General features: G+C 34.8%; 1 protein-coding gene across 1 annotated transcript in view; it reads left to right on the top strand.

Moving 5' to 3' along the window:
* The window catches only part of Glrb (glycine receptor beta), a 92,477-nt gene extending 82,456 nt beyond the window's left edge, over nucleotides 1-10,021 (top strand). The window contains exons 9-10 of the mRNA XM_042668420.1: nucleotides 3,156-3,448; nucleotides 9,087-10,021. Coding sequence (XP_042524354.1) covers nucleotides 3,156-3,448; nucleotides 9,087-9,383 — 590 coding nt within the window. The 3' untranslated portion in view covers nucleotides 9,384-10,021. The remainder of the gene's footprint in view (nucleotides 1-3,155; nucleotides 3,449-9,086) is intronic.
* Nucleotides 10,022-20,651: the final 10,630 nt, after the last annotated feature.

Below are 20,651 nucleotides of genomic sequence, written 5' to 3' on the forward strand. Positions count from 1 at the left end.
ACTAGAACAATAGTTATAAATTTGTCAGTATGCAGGTAGTTTTCAGGTGATGGGAGTGAGTGAATTCATAGAGAATGAGGATAGACAGAAAAGTCACCTTAGGAGAAGATGAAGGAAAATGGGAATAGTGTGTCTGAATATTGTAGATCAAGTGACATTAGAGCTCAGCATTGCCAATGGATAAAACAGGATGCATACATCTTCCTGCTATGACTTACCATTGCTTTGATTTAATTTGTTTCTCCAAAATTAATATGCTTCTTAGTATTCTCTGTCAAATGTGTTATAAAATCCATTACAGTGCCTTTAAAACTTTCTCTACTCTATTCTCTATAATCAATTTCCTAATATATTAGGATAAGTATTTGAGCATACATTTTAGTTTATTAGTAAGCCTAAAATATAACTATTCATAATAACATACACAAGATTCAATATATATACACACAAAACAAAGTGACTGAAGGAGTGTATAATTAGAAGAGGAATCTAAACGCATAACTCTTATGAATAGCTGAAGTACTACTTATCAAAATGAATACCAGGAAGTGGAAACATGTTTTGGGTACTGGGCAAATGAGCGCGATGGGGAGGGGGTGCACAGGAATAAAGAGAGGGAGAGTGAACACATGCAATCATTGTATTCAATATACATTACATATATATATATATATATATATATATAATTAACTATTTAACTTGAGGGTAGAGATGGGAGGAAATGGAGGAGAATGAAGGAAAGTGAGAAGGAAGGAAGGAAAGAAGGAGAAAGGAAGGAAGGAAGGAAGGAAGGAGAAAGAAAGGAAGGAAGGAAGGAAGAAAGAAAGAAAGAAAGAAAGAAAGAAAGAAAGAAAGAAAGAAAGAAAGAAAGAAAGAAAGAAAGAAAGAAGGAAAGAAAATGAACCATGGAAACACAGCCAAAATCATTGTAGTCTGTCTCAAGGACTTAAGATTTGATTTTGATAGGTTGATTCATAAAATTTGAAAAATAATAGAAAAATTGATTCATAAAGATGATCTGCCAATTAATATTTGTGGGTATTGATTGTGGAATAAATATTAAGATATTGAAATTTTGTCTACCTTCCTAGGTTAGGAAATCTTGAGATTGATAATATTAACCGGGCAGCATTTTTCAGTACTAAGCTAAAACCCAGGTACTTGTCAGATGCTCTGTCTCTTGAGTCATATTCCCAGTGTTTTTGTTTCAGCTATTTTTGGGGTAGGATCTTGCTTTTTTCCCCCCTAAACTAGCCTGCACTATGACTCTCATGTAGCTGAGAAGACACACATGTGACAGCACACCTGGCCTTTCTGTTGAGATAGTTTCTTACTAACTTCTTGCTCTGGCTATCCTTGAACTTCAATCCTCCTAATCTCACACTCCTGAATAGGTGAGATTGCAGATGTGAGCCACTGCCTCTGCAAACTTTTAAAATACAGTTACATTAATTTATTGTTAGTTTATCCTCAGGACTGAGGATACTAGTAAATTAAAAAATAGTAAATTAGATGCTTACCAAATCTTTATATACCTAAGATTGATTCCACCTGTGATGTGATTACATTTTTTTGAAAGTCTTTTTTCTCGTAAACTTGGTCTCTTAAATAATTTTCTTTAAAACTAGACATCTGTCAGAAGCTTTTTGAAATATTATAATTGAAAGGACATTATTATCTGCAGTGTTCTATCTGGTTACTACTAGTAATATGGTATCTACCATATCAAATGGAAGAAAAAGGAAACATTTACTTATTAGAATACTGTATTCAGTAATTCTGAGGGTATTCAGATTTAAGCAGAGAAAACTATAGAGCCCATAAGTTAGAGGGACTCATGAAGCCGTTTAAACTTTTTACCTTCTTAAGGTAAGTCTCCTCTGAACCTGCCCAAGGCTTCCAGTGTGTTTGCAGTATCCAATGCCAACAGGTCATGTCTCTTCATTTTCCTCCTAAAAAATGTGAATGAAGACAAAAAGAGGGAAAGGAAAGTAGGAGGGAGGGAAGTAGGGAGGGAGAGGTAGCAAATGGGAAGAACAGAAAATATTGCATTATTACAGTTTTTTGGAGTTCTATTATCATAGCCTTAAATATCTTGCCTAGATTGATGTGTATTAATACAAAAAATAAGAATTTTATCCCTTTCCTTAAAAAGTTGGGATCATTTAGATTTTATTAGAAATTAGCAGGAATATGTTTTCTCTATTGTGAAAAAATGTATCAAAAATTCCCTTGTATGTTGTATTCTTGCTCAGGTTTAACTGTCCATACAACTGAAATCTCCCTAAAGCAAAGTAGAAAACTGAAGTAACACTCTAATCAGAGACTAGGGAAGTAACACTCCCCCCTCAGATATTCTGTGGGATAGTTTTAGACATTTTTACCATTTAAGCCTGATCCATATTTTGTTTTTAAGCCTTGCTCTTAATTTCTTTATTTGTTTTATGGTCATGGGGCTTGAACTCAGGGCCTGAATTCTGTTCCTGAGTTCTTTTACTGAAGGTTAGTTCTCTACCACTTTGAGCCACAGCTCCACTTCCAGTTTTGTGGTTGTCAATTAAATTAACGTATCTCATGGACTTTCTTTCATGGGGTAGCTTTGAACCTTGATCCTCAGATCTCACCCTCCTGAGTGGATAGGATTATAGTTATGAGCCAATTCCTGGCTTAATTCCTATTTATTTTTAAGCAAGACACTGTGGGTAGTTCATCCTTTAATCCTAGCTACTCAAAAGACTGAGATCTGAGGATCCTGGTCCAAAACCAGACTGGGCAGAAAAATCTGAAAGACCCTTATCTCCAACTAGCCAGCAAAAAGCCAGAAGTGGAGGCATAGCTCAAGTGGTCAAGTTTCAGAGACTTGGGTTAAAAAAAAAAAGCATGAAATCCTGAGATCAAGGCTCAGTGCTGATAATAAATAAGCTTTTATTTTCAAAATAAGAATTATTTACACATGTTATATTTTCCAACCACAACAAACAATCCTCTCATAGTGTATCCTCTCATTAATGTATTTCTTCTAATCTTTGAGTTCTACAGCAATGCTATGAATTGTTTATGGTCCATGGAGAGTTACTGGAGAGGAATCTGATGAAAGAACAATGCAGATAATTTCACAGGGGTAAAAGCAACTCTGCTTGTGTATCTGCCTCTAGGCATTTTCTCCGTGCTCAGCTTGGCCTCTGAGTGCACCACCCTAGCTGCTGAACTTCCCAAAGTGTCCTATGTAAAGGCTCTTGATGTGTGGCTCATTGCTTGCCTTCTCTTCGGGTTTGCCTCCCTGGTGGAGTATGCTGTTGTCCAAGTGATGCTGAACAACCCCAAAAGAGTGGAAGCAGAAAAGGCCAGGATTGCTAAGGCGGAGCAAGCAGATGGAAAGGGTGGAAATGCAGCTAAAAAGAACACTGTGAATGGCACAGGGACTCCTGTTCACATTAGCACTTTGCAGGTGAGAGTGTTTTTCCTTCTCACATCATTATATTCATTTTCTATGTATAAGGACTAACCCTTCTGCATATTATTACCTACAGTTTTAAGGGTCATGTAACTTCTTAATGCAAATACTCTTCATGAAGAATAGGGGAAACCTTTTCATTAGGTAGAACTACCCTAACTTAGAAGTCATGACTTTGATGTATCATTCATCCTCTTTTGCATCCAGCATATCTATATTATTTATTTGAGGTAGTTTCTTAAAGGCAACACATATTGGTTGACAATTTTACTCTGTCACTCTCTTAGACTCCTTATTTTATTTTTGGTGCCTGTCCTGGGGCTTGAACTCAGGGATTGGGTACACTTGAGTCACAGCACCATTTCCAGCTTTTTTTATTTTTTTATTCTTTTGGTGTTTAATTGGAGGTAAACATCTCACTAACTTTTAAGTTTTGGCTGTCTTCAAGCCTCTGTCCTCATGTCTTAGCCTTCTGGGAAGCTAGGATTACAAGCATAAACCCTCAATGCCCAGCATTAGATTTTTAATTATTATATTTAGATCATTTAAATTTAGTATAGTTATTGATACATTGAGACTTCGATCTGAATTTCATTTTCTAATTTCATTATTTCTTTATTTTCTTTTTCCTGGCTTTGAGGGAGTTACTTGAAATTTGTTAGAATTCCAATTTGAGCTTTACATATTGTTTTAAGTACATTTTCTTATATAGTGCTTTAGTGGTTCCTCTAGACATTGTTATGCATATGTAACTTATCATAGCCTTCATGAATCATTTTATTAACTTTGGGGGTATTTTACTAATTTTTTGATGTAAGGTGTCATTACTTATTGTTTCTCTTTATTTGCTTCTACTTATAATTGTTTTAAATATTTTTCCTACATATATTTAGGATCACAATAGAGAGTGTTATGTGTTTTAATTCCTAATAAAAAATAAGTTAGGAAATAAATCCTGATGTTCCAAGGTTATGTTTTATTGTTTTACTTCTATTTCAAGAATTCCTTTGTCCATTATTTTGGGAAAACTCTGGTGATAACTGTTTTCTTCCATTTGAGGAGGTTTGACTTGATTTGATTTCTCCTTCATTCCTTGAAGGTATTTCCTTGGGTATAAGATTGTGGGAGCATAAACACCTAACTTGTGCTACTTCCTTCTGACCTCCACTGCTTCTCCTGAGAACTAAGCATTCTAGTTTTTTCCTGTCAATAAAGTGTCACTTATCTGAAGTCCAACAAGATTGATTTCCATTGTTAAAGATTAGAAGTTTAATTATAAGGAATTTTTATGTGGACTCTTTGGATTAGTTTTGTTGGGAATTTGTTCAACTGGTAGAAAAAATATAAACATATATCTTGCTCCAAACATGGAAGTTTGCACTTAGTATTCCTTCGAATGCTTTCTCAGACATGCTCTTTTTCTCTCTTCCCAAGACTCTGATAACACAAATGCTAGATCATTGGTAGTTCTATGTTCCTAGGATAGTTCTATGTTCCTATTCATTTTTCCTACTCAATTTTCTCTTTGTCACCAAGGTTGAGTATCACTTTCTGCTGTATCTCTCATTTCCTTGGTTGTTTCTTTGCAACACCATTTTCTTTTTGATACCAAAACAAGCCTATAGTTTGGTTATTGTATTTTTCAATTCTAAACTTGCCATTGGAAGGCATGTGTGGATATGGATTTGTGTGGATATAGATTTTGCTGGCAGTTTGTTTTTCTTTACAGAGACATTCTGTCTTTCAGTTTTTCCAATCATATTTTTTATTTCTTGTGGTACTGGGAGAATGAACTCAGAGTCTAGAAAGATGGTGTAATAAACTGAAACATGGACTGGAAATGTTAATCTATAGAAAGGAACATAAATTATTTTTAATATTTTAACGAGTAAAATGTACCCTTGAAAATGAACATTGTATGTATGTGATATATGTATTTTGAAATGGGACTCAAAATTATAAGCTCCCAAATGAGTTAATGTTAATGTACACATCAAACTACATCAAATAAGCATATGCTTATTACATATCTATTAATGAAAAGATAATATGAAATAGAATTTTTAAATTATGATCTAGTTATTCAATGGTTTTTGCGATAGTAAGTATAATTATGGCTTAGGATTAAAGTGCATTTGTTCTAGTGGATTTTGATTAACAAATCACAATTTTTTAATAAGATGATATTAGTTCTTTAGACAGAATAACAATAGGAATTTATGAAAGCATAATGGAATTTAAAATGCAGAAAACTTCAAGAGCTAATTTAAAACTAACATTGTGTTCACTAAGAAAAGAAATAGTAATAAAAAAGATTTAAAATTCTAGTTTTTGGTATGAAGTTTTGATAACTATGCTTATAATACAAAATATATCATGTGTGTATAATTGTCTCAGGTTGGTTTTATGTTTTTCCCACTCAAAAGGTAGTACATTCTTAGCCATTTCAATATTATAGTCACTAGTATGTTCTCTCTGATATTTTTCTTTTCGTTCAAAACAAACAGTTGAGGATCCTGAGTTGTTACTATCATCCTTTTTTTGCTTTTGTTTTGTTTTGTTATTTGTTTTTTATGTCAGTCTGGGGCTTGAACTCGGGTCTGGATGCTGGCCATGAGCTCTTTTGCTCATGGCTATGCTCTACCACTTTAAGCCACAGATCCACTTCCCATTTTCTGGTGGTTAATTAGAGATAGCCTCACAGACTTTCCTGCCTGGGCAGGTTTTGAATTATGATCATCAGATTTCATCTTCCCAAGTAGCTAGGATTGTAGGCATGGCCGCGAGTACCTGCCTGGCCCATCATCCTATTTCCAACACTTAATACACACTATATCCAGTGGTTTGTTAAAACCAAAGCAAAGGAAACAGTAGTCATTCCTACAGTTTTTAATGCATTAAGATTAAGTTGCTGTTCATCTACAAATAAGATTGATGTTTCTTCCTGGTAATTTATATGTTTTAAAAATAATCATTGATTTAAATTTGGTAAAAAAATATATCAGTTTATTTCCTCTGAACAATTTTTATCATATAGAAGGATCTTATTCCAATTAGGCCATGCCTGTGTCTTCAATTCAAGAAAGATTATCTCCTGAATTCCGTAAAATAGAATTATTTTATTTTTAGTGTATGTGGATTCAGAACTTAAAGGATCACAAAGAGAATCTTAGAGGCAAGGGTCTGTAGCATTAGAAGGTTTCTGTCTCCATTACATTATCAAGCTTCTTCATTTTTGTTACCATTAATTTTTAGAAGTTATAAAAGTTTATAAGATTTAAATAAGTGAGATGTATTGATAATAAGTAAAATTGAAGATTAAGAATTGTTCATTACTATAGCCAAATTTTCTTTAAGAATGTGTGTTAGACAGGATTATAGTTTTATTTCAATACATTTTATTCCTTATGTGATATTATGAATATTGAAAATGTTTTTATAAACTCTTATACACTCATATATATATTTGGTAAAATAATAAGCTCTCCAGGGCATTAAGTAAAAATGAATATTTTTATGTGTATATAAATGTTGTTGAATGGAACAGTAATAGAATTGCCAACTAGTTAATGAACCATGACTTACTTAAGAAACTTGAGGACTCTTTGTAGTAGAGAATTTCTTCACCATCATCTGAAAGCGCGCGCACACACACACACACAAACACACACACAAAACTCTACTGTTTGTGAATATAAGAATCCTCAAATATATCTGAGTAATATTTTATTGAATGACATAGATAAAACAAAAACATATCTAAAAGTACATATCTAGCAATGCATTTGTATGTTATTAACATAAGTTATTCCACTGACATATTTATTGTATTTAAATAACCTCTCTATACCCAAGTTTTAATGAACTGTGTAGAGGAAAAGCTAACATTAAAATTGCTACAGAAACAAAGAATATTATTATATAAATTAAATTAAGATTTTGAAATATTAATACCTAATTTATGGTCTATTATATAAACTTGGTCACATGGTTTGTTACTTATGGATGCTAAGATATGTACAGATATGATTTATAATAACTGAAGTTCTGGGGCTGGGAAGGTGGCTCAGTGCTAGCATGCTTGCCTTGCATGTTTGAGGTCCTGGGTTCAATTCCTTAGCACTACATAAGCAGAAAAAGCCGGAAGTGGCACTGTGGCTCAAGTGATAGAGTGCTTGCCTTGAGCTGAAGAGCTGAGGGACAGCACCCGGGCCCAGAATTCAGGGGCATGACTAGAAAAAAAAAATGTGAAGTTCTATAGTTAACCCACATGATCTCATTTGTGAAAAGCTAATAAGAGATAGGATGTGAGAAAATAAAAGTAAGTAATAGGAAGTCATGCTTCCCATGTCTTTTATTTGAACAAATGCAAAACACATTTCCTGGGCAAGTACCAGATGGAATGTTCAGAAGTAAGCTGCAAAAGTGTGCAAGATACTGAGTATAAAGATAAGAGCACCAGAATTCATTCCTCCTGCTAATCAACATATTGTTCCCATAGCATTATATAATTATGTTATTTAATTCTTCCTGATTGAACATTTATTTTTATATTATTTTACATTAGTAAGCAAATGCTGGCTTTGTTATTATATACCTAGACCATATCTATATTTTATCAAACCCATTGGCTAAGAACTTTTTAAAAGATGCTTATATATCCAATGTATACCTGAAACACGTTGATAAAGAGAAAAAGGGATAGTAGGGGAAAAACAAAGGAGGGGTAACAATGCTCGATAGGAAATCATTCCCTTACTCATGTAACTATAATCCCTCTGTACAGTATCTTTACAATAAAAATATTTTTTAAAAAGACAGTCTTCTGATAGCTAAAGTAATATTGAAGAATAAGATTCATTCTTTTTCTTACTCAAGGCATTTTTATCCAGTTATAATCTTGCAAATATAAATAGAACTAACTGACTTTTGATGTATTATAAAAGGAAAGAAAAAAAAACTGGCATAATGATATACTACAAATGAACAATGAGATGATTTCTTCTTTAGTCTGACCCATGTCAACAATGGAAATTCTAAAGATGGGTCACAAAAGTCAGAACAATGAAAAACACAAAGCAAAACAATATCTGAGCCAGGCACTGGTGGCTCACATCTGTAATCCTAGCTACTCAAGAGGCTGAGATCTGAAGGTTGAGGTTTGAAGAAAGCCTGGGCAGACAAATCCGTAAAACCTTTATTTCCAATTAACCAGCCAAAAGCCAGAAGTAGAGCTGTAGTGCAAGTGGGAGAGCAATAGCCTTGTGTGAAAAAGCTAAGAAAGATGGGAGGTCATGAGTTCAAGCTCAACGATATGCACAAAGGAAAAAACAAAAATCGAAAATATCACAAGCCTGATAATATCTAAGTTGGTTTGTGTTTTGAATCCCCAGCATGAAATTAGCAATCAAAAGTTTATTCTATTACATTACACTTACTTAGACAGCATTGTAAATCCCTAAATGTGAGTAATCTGATAGTTTAAATATGTGACTACTATCTTGTTAGTTCCTTCTGGGGAAAACATAAATAATCTCCTGTGAAGACAGTGATTTTAAAAGAATTTATTTGTAGAGATGTGTTTTATCAATAAAAAGATTCTAAATATGTTCTGATATGTTTTAATCCTCAGGTTGGTGAGACGAGATGCAAAAAGGTTTGTACTTCTAAGTCTGATTTGAGATCTAATGACTTCAGCATAGTTGGAAGCTTACCAAGAGATTTTGAATTATCCAATTATGACTGCTATGGAAAACCTATTGAAGTCAACAATGGACTTGGGAAATCCCAGGCAAAGAACAATAAGAAGCCTCCCCCTGCCAAGCCTGTCATCCCAACAGCAGCAAAGAGAATCGATCTGTATGCAAGAGCATTATTTCCTTTCTGCTTCTTGTTCTTCAATGTTATATATTGGTCTATATATTTATGATAAATCTTTTCCATTTGTATAAAATGAAAGCCTATTTCATTGTGACCAATCCAATTCATAAATGCTGATCTGTGAAAACTTCTGCATTTTCATAGCAAAAAATATTGCACTTTGAATGCCATTTGATTGCAATCAAATGCAGCACCTTACTTTTGAATGGCAGCATGATCCTGTAATGTCTGTGCTCTAAGGTGATATATATATGTAGCAAATCTGCTGCTTTACTAATGAATAAAAGATCTGCCTACTACATAATATCAACCCAAGTGATATTATGTTCATGTAACCTGCAAATATTTCTGATAATCCTGATGACACACTAGTATGCACGTCAAACCCATCAGTGTCGCCATTCTGATGTACGCAGCATTTCCAATTTCCTTCCCTGTAGGTTTCAAAAAGAGCCATCTTATCCTTGTATGATTTTAAATGGTATTATTGCAGATGACGCAAAGTTGTATTACATATTGTTTAAGTTTTGTAAGTAGAAGTATATCCGTAATAATTATGCAGGTTCTGTGGAAAAATAAAGTTCAGAAACTATTAATGTGTAAAATCAACTCCTTTTAAAGTGTGCCTGTGTTTCCAAGATGCCATATAATAAAACACAGTAAGTATTTTTGAAACAAAAGGAAATCTGGGCTTACATAAATGTCTATAGGATTCTGGTTTCTGATCAAATAAAAGAAAATAAAGGATAAATGCTTCAATTATATAAAAGCAATATACTTATTGTACCTTAAAACAAATCTATTTTCATGCATTTCATTTATTGATACAGAGATTACAAAAGAGCATTGTGCCTTAATAACAGCATGTATTTTGAATTGGCATGCAGTAGTAAATATGTGATTTCATGTCATTTTAAGGAATCTAAGATGAAATAAATATCTTATTCATAGGAGCAATTTGAGTTAGAAAAACATATAAGCACTGAAGTATTTTAACACCTTATTTTATTTAAATGCTGATATATTTTAGGTAAAATTTAAAATGTATTACAAATTAACCTTTTGTTTATATGAATATTTTGTGAAATGTTACAAAACAATTAAGGACTGAGTAAATAGTCTTTTCTTACTTTAGATTTCACTTCTACTTGTGATTTTTTTTTTCCTGCAAAAGTGTAGATGACTGAGATTTCTTACTTTGATGTTGTTCCAAGATGAGAGTTTTATTTTTGAGGCACCCCCATTTCCTACCAATATCATTTCTAATATACCTATTTGTTGCTTCTACTACTAAAATTAGAGATTTAAGTAATTTATATAAAAACATGGATGAAAGAAATATATAATCTCATTATTTAGAGAGTTTTGAACAAAACTGGAAATAGCCAACAGGCCAAATGGACAATTTATTAGTATAATGTAGTTAAATATATTGCTTATGCAAAATACCACATATAATTTAATGTTATGCAGTTGGTTGAAGATTTTAATGTTCAAGATTCTTACTACTCATTCAATTTCTTATAGTAGTCTTAGTTACAAAATCATATTCTATACATATCTGAATAATTTTGAAATGAAATAACCCTATTGAACTTCAACATTCTACCATAACACAGGGCAGTAGTATTTTAATGTAGCTATGTATATATTTAAATAATTTATATTTTTGTGACATTTGCTTATAGTATTTTTTCTTAATTTATTGCAAATTGCATTCATATTATAGAATTTTAGGTAGAAAATGTTCCATATTGAAGAAAGTTCTCACTATATAGAAATGTATTTGTTGAAAGTAGTGTGAATGATTTCTTTTCCGTAACACACTGAAAGCCTGTAAAGATTGATTTTCACAGTCAAGTAGATATAAATAGCTAATCCACGGCTTAGTTTGTACACAAGATTCTGATTCCTGTCTGCTAATAATTTCCTAATTAATTTTATTTTTAATTATTTTTAAGTAGTTGTACAAGGGATTTCAATTCAACATGTCAGTTTGAGTACAGTGCATCTCAATCAATGTCATCCCTTCCATCATTCTCCCCCATCTGCTGATGGTTCATAACCCTTCTCTCAAGGAGTTAACTTCAATCCAAGGCAATTGTGTCAATACTCTACATTTCCAACCTCTAGCTAATTCTTTTTTGTTGTTGTTGTTTGTTTGACATTTTTTATTGTGAGAATACAGTACAGAGGGGTTACAATTACATGAGCAAGGTAATGAGTACATTTCTTATCAAGCATTGTTGCCTCCTCCTTTGTTTCCCCTTCCCATCCCTTCCCATCTCCCACCCCGCCAAAGTTGTAAAGTTCGTTTTTCGACGTAACGACTTGTACATCTCATTGTTGCAATGGGTCCACCTGTACCCCTATTTAAAAGATTTGTTTTTTTCCCTTCCCCTCCACATATTATACCCACATCAAATACAGTGAAGGCAGGGGTTATACCGTGGAGGAGGGACATACAAAGCAACAAAGAAATCATCTTATAAATATGTTAGAAACAATCGCAAAAAGAAAAACAAAAACATTTGAATACTTACCTTGGGGTTCATTTCACCTAACATCAATTTATCTGACCTATTCTGCTTGTCTCAGACATATACTAGTTAGCATTGTTGCCTCCTCCTTTGTTTCCCCTTCCCATCCCTTCCCATCGTCCCCCTCCTCCCCAGCCCCACTCCCTCACCTCCACCAAAGTTGTAAAGTTCGTTTTTCGACATAATGTCTTGTACATCTCATTGTCGAAACGGGTCCACCTGTATCCCTATTTAAACAATTTGTTTTTTCCCTTCCCCGCCACAAATTATACCAACATCAAATACAGTGAAAACGGGGGTTATACCGTTGGGGAGGGACCTACAAAGCAACAAAGAAATATCTAAAGTAGGCACCCTGAAAACATTACAGGACAGAATAGGAGAAACCCTAGGTCTCCCTGGCACAGACCGAAATTTTCTTAATAGAGACTCAGAAACACAACAAATCAAAGAAAGGTTGGACAAATGGGACTGCATGAAATTGCAGAGCATGGCAAAAGACATAGCTAGCAAGATCAATAGAAAGCCTACAGATTGGGTGAAGATCTTCACTAGCCATACAATGGACAAGGGTCTCATAGCTAATTCTTAAATACAGGTCATTTAATGAGTGAGATAAACGTAAATGGGCTATAACTTCAGGTATAGTTTTCTAAGTGTTAGGTCCAGCTGGGAAAAAAGGCTGCTTCCCCATTGTTCCCCCTTGGTGAACAGTTGGCCCCTTCCCTAGAAATCCCCACCCCCACTCAGGTAACTGGCCCACCTGGGGACAGTGGGAGGTCCCCCAGGCTCTGAAGTCATCACTTCAGCAGCCTCCTTCCCGCCTTTGCTGTGGACACACCTCCTCTCCGCCCTCTCCCTATAAAGTCAATCTGAATCATTGGTTGCAGCCCTTGCAGCCTTTCATTTCCTTTCCCTTCCCCTTGCCCCTTTCCCTTTCCCACTTTTCCCTTCCCCTGCATCCCTTGCAACCCCTGCACCCTCCATCTTGTGCAGTCTTGGCAGGATGCTCTCTCCACCCCTCAGATACCCTCCCACTCCCCACTCCCCACTCCTCACCCAATAAACTTTTCTGCCTGAACCATGTGGCGGTCTCTTTTTGCTCAATCTTAAACAAGTTCTTACCTTTTCCCCATTTGATGTGTACTGGAGTTTTTCCAAAAGGAGAGAACTAACTTTTACCATAACTTAACTTCTTTACAAGTGGAAATACAGGTTTATTATTATTATTATTTGTTTGCTTAGGGTTTTATTCCTAATATGAAACCTACTGCATTACAAGAACTGGTAATAGAGTCTTGACTAGCAGGAGTAAGGCCACGAGTTCCACCTCCAGCACCCCAGTACAAATATATATATATATATATCACAATAAATACCTTTGTGCATGAAAGTGAATATTTGCTTAAGACAGATGCTACACTGGAGGTGCTGGTTTAGAACTTAAAACACAGTTAGATTCTCTCATTTCCCTCCAAAAATTACTAATGTGAATTTTTACCATCATATGCCCAATTTCCTAGTCACCTCTCTTACTCCATTTTATATTGTGGAAAGGAAAATAATATTTTAACACTGTTTCAGACTTCCAAAAAGTTGAAAGAAATATTACAAAGAATTCCTGTGTACCTTTCATTCAAATTCTGCAAAATTTCATATTTTTTTCATATTGTCTTGGTTCCCACTGTGTGTACAGGGGTTCAATTTTTCTGAATCTTTTAAGGCAAAATGGCAGATACAATGACCTTTTGCATGTACAACTTCAGTGTATCCCTGAAACACAAGACATTTTCCTTCATAACTACAGTAGTAAAATTTCCCAAGAGGTTAACATTAATAAAATCTCATCATCTAGAAACTTAAATTTGCCAGTTACTGCTTTATGTTCTGTTGTTATTCAGGAATCAATCCAGGGACAGATACTACATTTAATTGTGACACTAATTTCATTAAAATTAAGCTATAACTATGACATTTTGGTCCACTATCTTTACTGTTTTGCATTACCCAATAATCTAAAAAAAATCACATAAAATTTCTATAAAATTGTAACTATAAATCTTTATTTTATCTTTGTAATCATTTTTATACCAACTTTCTGATCAATCTAAACTTTAACTGAATTTAATTTGAACACACATATCCTACCATGTTCTTTTTCTGTTTTGTTTCTAACTTCTTTTCAAAAACTTAGTTGTAGCCAGGTACTGGTGGCTCACACCTGTAATCCTAGCTACTCAGGAGGCTGAGATCTGAGGCCAGCCCTGGCAGGAAAGTCCAGGCAACTCTTACCTCCAATTAACCATCAAAAAACTGGAAGTGGCACTGTGGCTCAAGTGGTTAGAGCACTCAGTTTGAGACGAAGAGCTGAGGGACAGTGCGCAGGCCCAGAGTTCAAGCCCCATGACCAACAACAACAAAACAAAACAAAACAAAATTTAGCTGTAAAAGGATTTCAACTTAACAATTCAATATCAATACAATACATATTGATCTATTGTCCTCTAACATGTTGAACAGTAGTGAGCAGAGTAGTAAATGTGGCCTGTTACTTTTCTATTCCATTGAGTGATTAATGTTTCATTTCTTTTCAATGGACTGATTTTGAATGTCTAGTTTTTCAAATACTCCTTTTAAGCAATACGTATTTTATTTAATATTAAGTGTTTTAGTCATATGAGTACATCTCCAGAAAGCAATGAAATTAAAATATTTTCATTAATGCAGTACTTAAATTAAGCTACTCTAAAAACACTCAATTTATCATTTATATTAGGACAATTTGCATTTTCATGCATAGGCCTAAAAGATAAGTTAAAAAACCTTTTATTGTTTTTTACTTAATTTCATAAGTATTATTACTTGGCTTTGGAAGAATAGACTTACCAGGTGCTGTTGGTTCACACATTATTCTAGCTACCCAGAAAACAGATCTGAGGAGCCTGTTTCAAAGCCATCTTCTAGGCAGAAAAGTCTATGAGGCTATCAGAAATTAAGGTGGAAATAGAGCTATGACTCAAGTGATAGATTACCACTGTTGAGTAAGAAAACAAAAGAAATGTTCTCTAGCCATAAAAGAAATGCAAATCAAAACAACATTGAGATACTCACTCCAGTTAGAATGGCTAAAATCAAGAACTCTAACAACAACAGATGCTGGAGGGGATGTGGACAGAAGGGAACCTTACTGCATTGTTGGTGGGAGTGTAAACTTGTTCAACCACTTTGGAAACTAGTATGGAGGTTCCTCGAAAGACTCCACATAGAGCTCCCATATGACCCAGCAATCCCACTTTTGGGCACTTACCCAAATGATCACAAACAAGGTCACACTAAAGCTACCAGCACAACTATGTTTATTGCAGCATTATTTACTATAGCTAAGATATGGAACCAACCCAGATGCCCTCAGTAGATGAATGGATCAAGAAAATGTGGTATATGTACACAATGGAATTCTATGCCTCCATCAGAAAGAATGACATTGCCCCATTTGTTAGGAAATGGAAAAGCTTGGAAAAAATTATATTAAGTGAAGTAAGCCAGGCCCAAAGAAACATAGGTCCCATGGTTTCCCTTATTTGCAATAACTAGTATATGTCTAGGTCAAGCAGAAAAGGTCAGATGAGGGGATGTTAGGAAAATGAACCCTAAGATACGTATTCAAATGTTTTTTTTTTCTTTCATGTGATTGTTTCTAGCACATTTCTAAGATTATTTCTTTGATGCTTTGTATGTCCCTCCCCCACAGTATAACCCCTGCTTTCACTGTATTTAATTTCGGTATAATTTGTGGAGGGGAAGGAAAAAAAACAAATCATTTAAATAGGGATACAGGTGGACCATCGCAACAATGAGATGTACAAGTCATTATGTTGAAAACAAACTTCACAACTTTGGTGCAGGGGGGTGTGAGGGGGCGGGGAGGATTGGGTGGGGGCGAGGGGGGAGGATGGGAAGAGATGGGAAGGGGAAACAAAGGAGGAGGCTACAATGCTTGATAAGAAATGTACTCATTATCTTGCCCATGTAATTGTAACCCCTCTGTACAGTATTTTCACAAATAAATAAATAAAATAGAATAAAAAAAAAACAATAGCATGAGTTTCTGAGTTCAAGCCCGAGGGCTGGCACAAGGATAAAAGATCTTATTTTTTCAACTTCAAATCATATTCTGAAATTATTGGATATTTATGCAATATAACAGCAGTTTAACATTTGCTCCCTTTCTTTAAAAAAAAAAAAAAACAACAAAGAAGCTAAATTTAGCCTTCTAAGGACTTAGGTGTCAATTTTTTTTTTAATGTATCAGCATATCACTTGAAAGACAAAGAGAGAGAGAGAGAGAGAGAATCACAGACTTTCATGAGATTAATGTTAATAGAAAATATTCAAGATTAGTTATGCTGTTACCTTGTATGTGTGTTGTATGTTTGTGTTAAAACTAGATTTCATATTAAAACATAGTTAACATTTTCTCTACAGATATCATATATTACTTAAATTATATCTTTAAACAGTAAAAACAGGAAAGCTTGTCAATTCTGTTATAGTTAGATTTTTCTGTGCTTAAAATAATAAAGGCAACTTACTTATATAAATATTATTATACTTCTCTTACATCCTACCTCAAAATAATCATTTCTGGACCCTCCTAGATTAGAATAATGAATTAAATTATATATCACTATACATGCATTAGGTATATAATATGTTAAGTATCATGTTAATCAAAAATTCTAAAAAAATATTACTGGGCATTAGTTGCTAATGGCTGAGATCTGCTGGATAATCAGGCACTAAAAACTATAAGAATGAGCAAAAACCACATCTGGAGGCATGGTTCAAGCTGTAGAGTGCTAGCTAAAAATGTGTGAAGCCCTGAGTTCGAGCCCCAGTACCACCATTTTTTAATTGTAAAGATGAATAAAATATAGCTTCCAATATTAAATAATAGATAGCCAGAAAGTATGATCATATACAAATTACTATACTACAAATCAAAAGAGTAGAAGGTATTATTTAACTATAAAAAGGAACATAATTACTTGTTTTAAAAAAGCTGTATTAAAGAAAAACATAAAGAAATAATTTAATTTAGATTATTTTACAATAGAATAAAAAAATAGAAAAAAATAGAGTCTATTTTTCAATTTTCAGTGATCTTTAATTTGCTGATCCTTGAAGTGAGAATGATTTGTCCTGAACATAAGACATTTTTATTCTTAATCACAATAGTACAATGTATCAACATTTTGAATTGCAAAATTCAGAAACATGGCAACAAAAAACAATCTCAAAGTGCTAGTTGAAGTTTTTCTAGTTAACTTGATTGAGGAACTAATGAGCATATTAGCAATTGTATGTTTCTTAACTAAAATCTACATCTGATCTCAATCCTATAACCTGAAAGTAAATCACCACTTGGAGCCTGAGGCAATTGCAATTCAAAATAAAATCGAGTGTAAGGTGGCACAAGGGGGCATGTCCCCCTCTCCCTCAGTTTAGTTTGAATTGTGAAAACTATAGGCCTTTTGCCAATTACTTCCAGAGAGTGCAGATTTTATTGGTCAATTAGCACTGCTTCACCGTATGCCACTGAAGACTGGAACAGAAACACTTTTCTGTGAAGTGGTAAAAAAGACAGGGGCATACCATTTTAGATTTTTGAAAAGTCCAGCTCAGTTTATTATGTGTTCCCATTGGGTCAGTCCTTCAAGTCCTGGAGTTGTAAATGGTTGACAATGGCATTCAATATCAGTCAATGTCTGTTTGATCTCCTTGCAAACTCTAACCTCCCACTCTGGATCTCTGGGGAATTTCCTCCTCAGAAGAGTCTGGCATGCTACAGCAGTATTTTATCTGCTTGCTTTAGTAAGTAACTCTAGCATTTTTTTTGTTACAAGATGTCTACTTTTTAGCTATAAAGATGATCATTAGCTTATTAATGCAGAATATCTAATATGGAGCTCATTAAGAGGGAATAACTAATAAGTTCTGACTGGGACTATTATGAAGCCTCTTTCTAAACATAGCTACACTTTGCCTGCTTACTCATAGGCTCAAAAGTTTGTTCATTTAGAAAAACAACAACTAGTTTCTAGTCATCCAAGCCATCTTGTAGGTTTTTGAATTTTTATGACAATTATTTTTAATGTCCAATATCACATCCAAACATAACAGTGTCACCCAAGGATGAAATCACAGGTTAAATCACATGTCCTGAAGATTCATGCATGAAAAGAATTTCAAGGTGTGTCACAAAAAAGGGAGTTTGAGCCAGGTGTCATGACTCAAGCCTATAATCTTAGCTACTCAGGAGGCTGAGATCTGAGGATCATGGTTCAAAGCCAGACAGGCAGCAAAGTCCATGAGACTCTTATCTCCAATTAACCCCCAGAAAACCAGAAGTTGCACTGTGGCTCAAGTGGTAGAGCAGCCTTGAGCCTTGAGCCTCTTCAGCCTTGAGCTGAATCACTGAAGGAAAGCGCCCAGGCCCAGAGTTCAAGCCCCACAACTGACATAGGAAAAAACAAAAAGAAAGGAGAGTCTAACAAGGTGAAAGGTTTAGCAAGGATTTATTTTAATATTGATATACAGTGAACTGGGATTTGTATCTGAAGACACTGAGAGAACGAAAGTTGTAGACAACAGGTGAGCAGTAAGCAGAAAATTTTATTCAAAGACTTATCCCACCTAAGATATTCAGAAAGACTGAGCCATGGCAATGATGTTGTCTAAGATTTTTACATATTTTATCTGGCAAATTTTGAGGACTCTCAAAACAGACCTCAAAGGAGGTTGTGGCATAAAGGGTTGTGGCACTAAAGACTCAATATCACTTCCTCACTACCTTTTTCTTTTGTCCCTACCCAACATAACTTTCTACTTTTGTTTCCCTTTAGTCCTCTGTCCTCATTCTGTCACTGGACACAGGTGAAGGCTAATGAAGTTTCCCGTTCAAAAGTTGGGACTGCTCCTCACTTAGGGTCCTTGATTTCCATCTCAGAATAAGAATTTCTGTACAAGTCATGGTGGTAAGAAAACTTGATGGAGCTTCATTGAATAAGCAAGCAAACAGACAAGCAGACAGACAAAAACAGACAAACAGAAAGGGCAGGGGCACACTCTAACAGAGTGTGGGTGCTCTTAAGCTGGAGATACACACACACACACACACACACACACACACACAGCTCTTTGGTTGTTAGGGGCATTTTCTGTGGTAAAGGCAGGGGTTCTGGCTTCAAAGTTATGTGCAGCCAGATGTTTTATCTCTGTTGTAATCACGCCTGGTGTTACTTTCCGAGTTCCTGGATGTTTGGGGCACTCTTTCCAGGTAAGAATGAATCCTTCCAGAAGCCATCCTTGAGATAAGGAAGCACCTCTTATCATTATTTTGGGTTGAAGCTTAAGTTTGGGGGAAGCATTTTTCTCAGAAAGACATACATCCTGTCAGATAAGTGTTAATTTTTGAGGTGAGAAATGCGTTCCTCAAGAATGAACGTATTATCTTGTCTCTCTTTGAAGCAAAGATGGCACTTCTATGTTTCTAAACAGCATATTTCTGAAGTGCCTTCACCAGGCCTCAGTTTCCTCATATTTTCCTGTCTCATTTTCACCTAAGTGCTTTGGTCCCTTAAGCTTAAGGAAATAAGAGTATATCCTGAATTTGCTATAAGCTGACCATACCTCATTTTCCCTTGTCTATCCTGCTTCAATTTCATTGTTTTGTGGTTTAGATTTATTAGCTTAACCTGCTGTAGGCAAGTTGTATGAGTACTCAATTCCCAGAGTGCCTGCTTTGTGACTAACTTCTATCCATGTAATAGGGTAAAGTAAGGAGAAATGGAGAAAAGAGAGAAATATTTTCTGCTCATAGCACAAGAAGTAGGAGTTAAAGACTCAAGAGGGTGGCTCTAATGTTTAGTTTTTATTATACCTTCTGAGCTAGGCAAACTCAGGCCTAAACTTCAGGCAAAGCTTTTGTGTTGTAAGATGAGTGAGGCCTACCTGACCTTCAGGCCTAAGTCAGATATGCCTTTTATACTTTCTGTCTTTTCATATATAGGAAGAGTTCTCTTATTTTTGTTACTTCAAAGGAGAAAGCAGATTTAGATGGTTCCCCTGTAACTCACCAACTCTTGAAATGTAAAATTGAATTTAAAATGTGGTATGGAAAAAGGGGAATTGTTCAGTATTTTTTCAGTTTACTTCTTGGTTTTCACTTCTCAGTCTGGTGGTAGTTTTGTTGTTTGTTACAAATAATATAAATCCCCTGTCTCTTTATCTTTCTGACTATCCTTATAGGGAGGCCGGAGAAGATGGAAGAAATGATGGAAGATTGAAAATATTTTTCCTGGACCATTGTTCTGAATTTTTGTTTCTTTCTTGCTGGCCTGGCCCAGGAATTTTTCTCTACTCATTCTACTTTAAAAAGTGTTACAATGGCTAGGTCTGTCCTGTAAGTGGTTAAAAGCAAGGCTTCAGAAGCAGTTAGGGCTGGAGTCCCAATTATAAACAGTTAAATCTTGATGAATTATTTAACACCTGAACCTTGGTTTCCTTCCTTGATGATATGATGACTCACTATTATCCTTAGAATTGAATTATTATTTTATATAAAGTATACAGCAGAGCTCGCAGCACATACATGCATAATAAATGATGGTTAGTTGCTATCAACTTTCATTTTACAAGCAAAAGTATTTGGGATGTGAGAATTGGCCACCAGTAAGCATTGATAAATCCCACTACCAAGATCTGGATCCCACAGA

This window comes from Dipodomys spectabilis, unplaced genomic scaffold (assembly GCF_019054845.1).
Source record: "Dipodomys spectabilis isolate Male_0828 unplaced genomic scaffold, ASM1905484v1 ptg000436l, whole genome shotgun sequence".
NCBI lineage: Eukaryota > Metazoa > Chordata > Mammalia > Rodentia > Heteromyidae > Dipodomys > Dipodomys spectabilis.